The 10199-nt window shown below is 33.9% G+C and overlaps 1 protein-coding gene across 2 annotated transcripts; it reads right to left on the bottom strand.

Annotated features, from left to right (window-relative positions):
* Positions 1–151: 151 nt before the first annotated feature.
* Positions 152–10123, bottom strand: Zw (glucose-6-phosphate 1-dehydrogenase Zw). Of its 2 annotated transcripts, none has more exons than XM_078193020.1 (7): positions 9983–10123; positions 3013–3137; positions 2352–2719; positions 1523–2121; positions 1109–1314; positions 856–1016; positions 152–777 (listed from the first exon to the last, which is right to left on the bottom strand). In XM_078193020.1, the coding sequence occupies exons 1-7, from the start codon at positions 9999–10001 to the stop codon at positions 684–686; spliced, it is 1572 nt and encodes a 523-aa protein (XP_078049146.1). In that variant the 5' UTR covers positions 10002–10123; the 3' UTR covers positions 152–683. The 2 variants fall into 2 exon arrangements, with proteins under 2 accessions (XP_078049146.1, XP_078049147.1); XM_078193021.1 differs by lacking the exon at positions 9983–10123 and adding an exon at positions 5119–5277.
* Positions 10124–10199: the final 76 nt, after the last annotated feature.

The raw sequence follows: 10199 nt of genomic DNA, 5'->3' as shown, positions 1-10199 counted from the left end.
ATTTGGTTAATCTCTTAGTGCAAAAAGAGAGAGCTGAACAAAAGACACAGTCTTTAATAAATTTATAAATTCAATAATTTAAAAATTAATATGACTTGTCATGATCCGTGCAGAATGTAGAGCGTGTAACTTGTTGACTGAACAATTCAACTTTCCCTTATTTATTTATTGCAATGTATTATTAAATGGTTTTGACGAGGCGTACTCATTGTGTACAATTTATAATACTTTGGCTACTGTACATAATATTTCATGCAAGATTGGCATAATGTTTAAATCGTCAAAATTAAATAAAATAATGGTTTACATACAAGTTGTAATCCTTAAATTGTTCCTTACGTTATCATAACATAAGTTACATTTTTTGTATAAAAGTGTATAAAAGATTTTATAACAATTAATATAAATTACTTTGAGAGAAAGTTACAAATCGAACGATCGTATTTTATTCGAAGGCACTTACAGTTCTCGTTTGTCATGTAAAATGCACACTTTTTCCACTTTATACTTAAAAGTTGTTAAAAATGATTCGATTCTTCAATAACTTAATTACATATATATATATATATCAAATTTCGGGTAAGTACCGTGTATCTATTGGTATAAAAATATGGAATTCTATGATCACAGATGAAGTACAGATTTCTGAGGTTTGTGACATTGATAATATTGGATATGTTAAATTATTCTGGCTTTATCCATTTGTAGGAACCATAATAGGCAAAGTTGTTTTGTTTTGCTATTTCATCAGCTTCCTTTGGTCCACGAGAACCGTATCTGAATAAAAATAATAAAATATTAATAAACATAAGATTCAATGCATTGAAAATGATTTTTAAATCTATTAAAACTTACTTGTAAGGAACTGGTTTAATATGTTCATTCTCTATTTGATGGAGCAATGGTGTGAAAATTCGCCACGCTTCTGAAAGCTCGTCGCTACGTACGAAATGCATTTGTGATCCACAAAATACATCTAATATTAATCGTTCGTATGCATCAGGTAGTTTCAAATTCTAAAACGGATATATTACCACATTTAAGATTATCTTACATATGATAACATTTAATCCAATTTAATTATACTCGTTCGACTACACTTGCGTACCTTGTATCTATTTCCATAAGTGAGATCTAATTCAGTTTCCTCCATATCGAACGTGATACCAGGAGATTTTGTCATCATCTTAATGTATAGAGCTTCACCAGGTTGTACTCTTATCACTAATTCATTTCTTTTCGCCTTTCCATCAAAAATATCGCCAGGCACATCTTGATACTGTATTCTAACTTCCGCCTTCCGTTCATTTAGCGCTGATGAATAATAAATAATCTACTTAAATATTAAGTACAATATCAAAATATATTATGCAGCACCGATAATAATTGTGTCTATGAATGTATAACTTCTAAAAAACTGATTTGCTTAAAGAATGTATTCTACATAACATTAAGCATTGTTTTACACAAAAATGCTCCCATTAGCGGCGCGTACTGTAACGATCAACATGATAACATTTACCTTTTCCGCATCTAAGGATGAAGGGCACACCGTCCCACCGTTCGTTATTAATTTTTAAAACAGCTGTAGCGAATGTGGGTGTATTAGAACCAGCTGGTACAGTTGGATCGTCTAAATATCCCGAGTGTGCTTCGGGATCCTCCGACTCGGGATCCCCGACATATTGACCTAACACTACGTCCTCTAGTTCTAAAGGTTTCATACACTTCAAAACTTTAACTTTCTCGTTTCGGATATCATCCGGATGGCAGGATGCAGGTTTCTCCATCGCAACCAAAGACAAAATTTGCAACAAGTGATTCTGCATCACATCCCTGATGATTCCGAATTCGTCGAAATAACCACCCCTGCCTTGGGTACCAAACGGCTCTTTGAAAGTGATCTGTACGGAGGCTACGTTGTCCCTGTTCCAGGTGGGACTGAATATTCTATTGCCAAATCTGATGGTCATTAAGTTCTGCACCATCTCCTTTCCCAGGTAATGATCGATACGATAAATTTGTTCTTCTTTGAAAAGTTTCGCCAGGTGATCAGACAGAAGCTGCGATGTTATCGCGTCCTTGCCAAATGGTTTCTCTATAATTACTCGTGTCCAGCCCCTACAATGTGAAAGATATTAAATATAAAGTATTTAAATATTAAGTAAAGTAGGACACATATAGGTAGTTAAAGATAAACATATCTCTGCATAGTATAAAAGTTTTATTGAATTATGAAGCTATGTATTCACCAAAGGAGCAACTAAAACTATTAGGAGTGTGAAAGAGCTATGTTAAAAGTTTTTGAAAAGAGAGCGAACATATAATACTTGCTTGATAAGTGAACTCACTTCTCGCCCATGCAAATGTTTTTGATGTGCACAGTGACGCTTTCGAAAACGCTTGGTGGCAAAGCCAAGTAGAACAATCGGTGAGCATTCTGGTAGCCATGCTCGTGTTTCTTCAGCTCGTTGTTCAACAGCTGGAACGGTTCGGGCGTGTCGTACGAGCCAGCGACATAGTGATTCAGTCTCCAAAATTCCTCGTACTTCTCTTTCTCATCTGGTTTCACCTTCATGAAGGGATGGCACTTCAACCGTAATTGAGTTACGGTCATGTTGGTTCTCGCATAACCGACGAACGTTGTAGTCTTTGGCAGAAGATTGTCCCTGAACAACCACCATAGCGTCGGATAGATCTTCTTCCTGGCCAAATCGCCCTGTATTCATCATAAAATTTGTTAATTAGTTTGTTTATTTTAGAGGAGCATGAATTTATGACAAAAAATGCCCAACATTTTACATTATTCTTAGATCGTCACTTTTTTGAGAGCGTTCAAATCGTGGTTCCATCAGCTATACATATGCTAGATTAGACCTATAACGTTCCTCTTTACGAAAGTAGTAATTGAAATTGTTTTAACAGTCTCCTTATCATCTTTTTAATCTTATCAAACACGTTGCAAAAGTGTAAGTATTTTCAGGATAAGTAGTTACAGAAATGATTACTTACAGAGGCACCGAGTGTGACGAAAACATGAGGGAATAGTCCATCGAAATGAGTACCTTCCAGGTGATCCATTTCCTCCGACTTCAGGGATTGCCTGATAAAGCGCAGGCTTTCCTCTGTAGACGTCTCTGCGGCAAGAAAACGTGAAAACAAAAATTACATTGATCGCGAATACATTTAAAAATAAATACTTTTTATATAAATAAGAATAATTTGTTTTGTTTTCATATTAATATAACATTTACTATAAAAGGTTGTCTCTGTAAATAAACTGTATAAAATTAGAATTAAATTATAAATACCGCTGAAATAATGGGATAAGCGGAAACAGCGTAATTACTGATGTAAAAATACAGAAATAGATTATTTTCGCTAAAGGCTGAGTTACAGTAGAATTCGGCATGTCTGTCAATTGCTGGCCATTTCTACTGCTAGCAAGAATAATCGCTAAAATACGAATTAGATGTACTTTCGAACTTCTTTGGTTCCTAATGACATTCTTTATGGAGCAAACAATACTTTTATTAACTGCTTAATCAAGTGATCACTAAGCAAAATATCATAGTGAAAATTAAAGTTGCGCTCGTATTGAAAGTAAGAAAAAATAATTAAAATCCAGCAAAAGAAAGTGTTTTCAACGTCGTTTAGAAAGTCATTCCAAGGTCATCGATATTTCTTCCTTCATTTTTACATATGTTTTTCATAATGTCGCACAGTCGGTATCAAGAAGAGGTCAAGGACCCGTGACACTGTGACTTTAAAGTGACATTGGACATTAGAACATTTTCTGGAGAGTCTTTAAATCTCATGTAAATTCGAATACTCGAAACTACAATTCTGCTTTCTAGGTGGAAACGAGATAGCGTTTATAAATTCACGTAATTTAAATATTGAAATTGTTGCGAGATAATCAACAGTGACAATCAATTCCGGATGTTTTTTGAGAATCAACGAAGTCATGTTAATAAAAATAGCTTATGGTTGTGCGTATTAACAACGTAACCGGAAGTTATGCTGAATAATAAGTACTTCGAAGATTTTATTATTCAGATTTCTGTTAGAAATTGTGTGTTTTCGAGTAGCATTTGAAAAGTGGACTTTAGAAAAACAATTTGTACAATCATATTGAATTGTACTAATTTATACCGAAAAATAATTCTATATTGTATTATACTAAAACCAAAATTATGCGCAGTACTAATCATTTCATTTATTTCTACTCAAAGCACCTTAGAAATAAATTTCTTCTGCTGTAAAATTTGTGAGTTTGAAATCGTTATTTTCAACAGTGAAACGAAATTTTGCGAACATCGTACCGTTCTCCAACAGTGTCAGTGAAAACGAATTTGATTCACTGTCAGAATAATAATCAATCATAGAATTACTCCGTCACAACTTGAATTAATAAGTATAAAATCACGCGGGTACTGAGTACGCACATATCGTGAATCACGCATAGGTACACACGTGTTACTTCATATTCAAACTAGCAACTGCTTCCACAAATCTTACGTAACATTAGAGAACTGACCATATCATGGCAACGACACTTTTTACGTGACACCGTATAAACACAACCGATGTCGCAGAAAGTTATATTACAAACTTAATACGTCAAGAACGACCGCGTACATTTCAAAAATGCAAGATCACAGGGACTTCTATGGTAAACATCGAAATGAAAAGAAGCGAAAAGTGAAAGAAATGTTAAATAAAGAATATACGCTCGGACTACAGTCTCAAATCATTACAACCCCACTGTTTATTCAATTTTTTATCCAGCTACGCGATATCTTCCTATTGTTTTTTCCTGGCGAGTCATTGACATCACATTATTCAGCTTTGACTGTTATTTGATAATTTTTAATACTGACAACAGATCCGAACTTAAGTAACGATTGTGTTGTTTCTGAGGCGATTTAAAGTTGCGAAGATCGTAAAATATTAATTGTACCAGAAAATTGTCAGAAACTATTGGAGAGAGAAAACTGTTTTCGTTTCTACAGTGATTCCAATGACGGACAAGTACGATTGTCAAATATTTAACGTTGTTGATAATGATAAATCGTTCGGAAAAATAATGATTATCACAAGCACTGGATAACTTACTCAACATAATTACGAGGATAGCACTGTCGTAGTCTAAATCGAAAACGAATTTGAAGAACCGTGAGATTTTCCGAAAACGAACTCAACCGAAAGTCCAGCCAATGCCCGAACTGATCGCGTCAACTATTCGACACCGACTGATCGCGATATTCACTGCCAAGACAGTACTTCCCATCTTCAGAAAGATGTACGGTTCCGAAGTACAAGAGCGCTCAAACGCTCAGGTGCGAGAATGACAGCTATTACGTATAGTGTACGATTCTAGATAATCCGTAATCCGTTCTTGCCCACGTTATATGCACAGAACACGATAACGATTATCCTTTACTTCTAATGCCGGAAGAGTGATCCTTCTACACTCAACGACGACTATTGATGTTGTTTAGTTACTTGTTTGTAAAATAGGAGTAGTTAAAATTGTATTACATTGAATTCGAGTAATTTGTAATTACTTTTCACATATCGTTAACGCAAGGCCATGCTAGAAAACTGCATAGTTATCCATTTGTTATCACGTACACAGTACACATGAATAGACATTAATAACAGGTTTTATATTTTATCTTTTTTAAACTTCAAATATCCTTCAGATTTTATCATACGACATTGGACTACTTTTAAATATACAAATTCTAGTTTAAATTTTGCAAACATTTTCGTACGACTCGATATTACGTTGAACCCGTTAGTAAATGAGGGAACTGCAGCTCAGGAGCTACTTTTTAGATCGGTTGTATAACTCAAGGCTATGTTGCTACTTCAAAGTAAATTCTACCCAAACACGGTATTCACGGTTTGTTAGTTAATATTGTCTCCTCTATTACGGCACGCGTTGAATGGAAATGATTTGAAAAATTGAAAAAAAGCTTCCGGTTGTGTCTGGATGTAGGTGCTGAACATTGACCATTGAGTGACTAAAATAAATACAACGAGCGACAAAAATATTCGTACACTTCATCTTATACATAAACCATGAAAAACGACATCGAGTCACATACATCTTCCGCAGTATGTATTGCGTTTCGATATTCTCGTATAATCATATGCTTCATTAAGTTTAATGTGGTTTTTGTTCCAGTTGAAAAATAATAAAAGACATGATATGGATAGCAAATTCTCGTTCATCTAGTTTTTTATTCAAATGACTTTGCACTTTTCGCTTGTGTTATATTAGAGTACTAGTATAGTATGTGTAAAAATATTTCTAAATAGAGTTTATACATTTATTCTTCTATTCTATAATTAATTATTTTGCTCGGCATATAAATTGGCAGAAGATGACATTATCATGTAACAATGAAGAGATGCGTCAAACGATGATTTTTAAATAATTTAAGTCTTACTTTACAGAAACAGTAAAAACGTTGTACAGCAGACACAATCCAGATTATCATTTTCGATTTGAACGCGTCTACAATCTCAATCTGAGTATTTTGGTTGCGAAGACGGGAACTTGTCCAGGACTGGATTGTCATTGGCATAGCGTGAGCAATATTTAATTGTGCTACGAGCATCTAGCATTGAAGAGAAGCGAGCGCATCATAGCTATTGCAATCTCAATAGTCAAGGACATTCCGATGCGAAAAATAATTGGCAAAAATCGGCCGCCTTAGCGAACCTCTATGATCAAGGTGGACAATGTTTTCTTGAAACTCATTCTATAGCTAACAATAATCAAGACTTGTGACATACAAGTGAGTAATTTAAGCAAATAATGGAACACAATGGTATATTAATTCTGACGTTTTCTAATTGTTTTATATTTGATTTATACATGTTTGCCCTAAATATATAAAATCTGCAGTGTAACAGTGTACATAGAATATGTCGTGATTTACATACCGATGCATTGTGAAATGTTAAAAAATGCTGCCGAAGCAAAAAAGAATGCATTCTTCACTATGTATACTTCATGCAATTTTCAGTTAGACACATTCAAACGGCTACTTCGGATGTTATTCAAATCGAATTTGCATCCAACATGTTTGCACTATACCCTCACTAAGCTTAAATCAAAATTTTATTTCTATGAATCATTGTCCATTAGGATCTAAAAAACGGCGTGTCCGTTCTTTCTCTTTAAACAAATTCGTGGCAGGAGATAACAGCATATTCTAATATCACTACCAGCGACCAATCATACTGCTAGTTTTATTAGCAGTAATAAAATTTAATACTACAGTATTATAATCTTTCACTAATCCTTCTACTTGCTAATACAAATCAAGTACCTTTGTTTAAAAATTGTTTTTAATGAAAAAAGACATACCCTATTACTAAATTCGTATGTTTACCTAGTTTGCGTGTTCATAGGTGAATTTTTATTGGATGAAATAATTTTTTCTGTACTTTTAGTTCTCTTTATGCAGTTTACGGACGTATGCTTCGCAAATCTATTAAGGTGAATGTATTACGCATTTACCGTGACATTGAGTATTACGTGTACACAATGAGCGTCCATTGTAAAGCACGTGAAACACGCGCACGTAAAATAGTGCGTGTGCAAACCTAGCGAGTGTCAATGATTCGGCAAGTAACGCGTGAATTATTAGACGATTGAGTTATCACATGTGGTCCTTGAACTACATCGCTAGATTCGAAATGGTTTCAATTTTCATCGCGATTTCTTCAACGATGTCCCGCGATTCTTCGTTCCAAAAATGCAGAAATTAACGTAACTCTCGACGATTTCGTATACTACTTTATCGCGATCACGTTTCTGATATAAAACTAGTATTTTATGCCATGACACATCAATTGAGACAACTTTGTTGGCATGCAATTGAAACAGAATTGCTATTAGCCACAGTTGCAAGAGATGTTCTGGAGGTTAATAATTACAACATGGATGAGTCCATTTAATTCCTAAATGAATAAAATATACTATGCAAATATTCTAAATAAATATTTACTAATTTTTATAATCGTGAATCATGTTTTAATAAATAAAGGTTAGTAAATAAATCAGCATCAATCGATTTTATTGCATGCGTCAATTTTAATTCAAATTGCATAAAATAATAGTATTATAAATCGAATGACTTGTAGAAATCTCAGTTTGTTATTTTGTAATAGTGTAATAATATTCTCGTGATAACAGGCGCAGATTTATCTGATATTAAGTACCAGTAAGCGACTGAGTAAATCTTAAAAATTATATTAACGTTCTGATAACTCGCGTGAATTGCGATGGTATCGATATCTGGTTGCAGTTAATAGAGCGATGTCGTTGTAAACTGTAAATTGACTAAAAAACGAACGTGAACGAAGTTCTGTTTAGAAAGGAACGTCATTTAAATCTGCTACAAGAAACCTGGCATGCTCTTGACCTTTGACGCCACTATTAAATACATACAATCACTCATGAAAATGTTTAACCAAGCTGCAAGACACAAAGAGAAATTACTCTTTTTATCACTGCACTCGTATGTCGCAAATAAGCGACACTAAATTATTAATACTGTAAGGTAATTATGTAAAGTACAGAAATAAAAACACCAAATCATTTATTTATTAATTCCTATACAATTTTACCGGAGTATAATCATTTTTATTTGAATTCAACTTTGTATTGTAAAATCATAATTTTAGCAAAATTTACTCCGAGTTGCTGTTAGCTATATCAGAAAAATCTTCTGAGTGCAAAAGGTTAAATTCGTATAATCACTTCATTAGTAGTTACAAAATTGTTCGAATTAAAAATTGTTGATATTAGCCAAATAAATCCGATAAAATTATATAGACTATACTTAATCAATTATTGATGGAATATTTTTGTGACAGCGATAACATTAGTCTGTTCGTGTATACACGTGATGTGTACGAATTTAGAGAATAGTATGATTACAAATACGCGTGTACTGATAATACTTTTTCTCGCAGACTTATCAACAGCATCACGCGATACATTTGAGTCACGTTATTCGTCCTTAACTTCGAGCTTCTGCACGACGGAGAGTCGCACAATCGTTACTCGTTCCTATCTAAACTCACAGGCTGTTTATCTGTAATTGGTAACGGCTCTACAAATATTCTTTCCTAAGAACGATTTTTATTTACAAATAAAATGAAATATGCTGGAAATGTATTGAGTTGAAATGAATATAATAAAAAATGAAATGATTTATGAGTTTCTCATTATGTAGAATTTTGTAGAATTGTATTATGATGGAGACCTAGTTTTCAATGTAACCTGCAGTGTTGCCAGGAAAGTGATGGCTCGAGGGGAATCTTTTTGCTCTCCCCTTGCCACATGACCTGCAATCGCAAACAAACTAGATCGTCACGTGACGATTTTCCAATCGGAGATTTCACAGTAGGCATGGGAGGAAAAAGGAGCTAGTGGACGATTACTGGAAGGTGACGATGTCCGGAGAGTTCTATGCGCCATCAATTTCCTAGCAATTCTGCCTGCAATGATAATCGCTCGTGGCATTGTGTAAATAGATAAGCAAGCGTAAAATAGCTGTGTGCAAATCGGTCACCGATTTTTGTTATCTGATTTGACTGAAATGTATACGTGTTATATACATATACATATGTATACGTGTTATACATATATTGGCGTTTAATACATTTTTATTTCACGGAATAAATAGATGACAAGGTACTCAGGAACCTTACAAGACATAAAATCTCGAGACAAGTGTTAATATTGCTTCTTGGTGTTTATTAATGAACGAAAGAAAAATTGCTCGTACGAGTTTATCACATAAGTATCACTTGTTTCAGAACGCATCGAGGTTCGCCATTATGAAATAAACAATATCAGGAAAGTTTTAAAATGTTAAATGTAAAATATCAGTTAAGGTATTTGTTAAGATTAAGGAATAAATTATTAGTTATTAAAAAATATTTCACTTACTTCTAACTCTGTCCATCATAGATTTTTAACGATACGAGAGATAAAAATGTTCAATTGGCTCTGTTGTAGATCGCCTCGATAACAATTCGGTGTCTTTGAAGGTCACAAAGTAAACGGAACACGTAACAGGTGGTCTTAGATCTACCGCCAAATAACAATGTTATAGATGGTTTCCTCTTATAATAGTTGAGGTTAATCATAAAAAACTAAAATGGAA

The sequence above is a fragment of the Augochlora pura genome, chromosome 10 (genome assembly GCF_028453695.1).
Source record: "Augochlora pura isolate Apur16 chromosome 10, APUR_v2.2.1, whole genome shotgun sequence".
Classification (NCBI taxonomy): domain Eukaryota; kingdom Metazoa; phylum Arthropoda; class Insecta; order Hymenoptera; family Halictidae; genus Augochlora; species Augochlora pura.
Note: the sequence above shows the minus strand (reverse complement) of the source record. Positions and strands in the feature narration are given on the sequence as shown.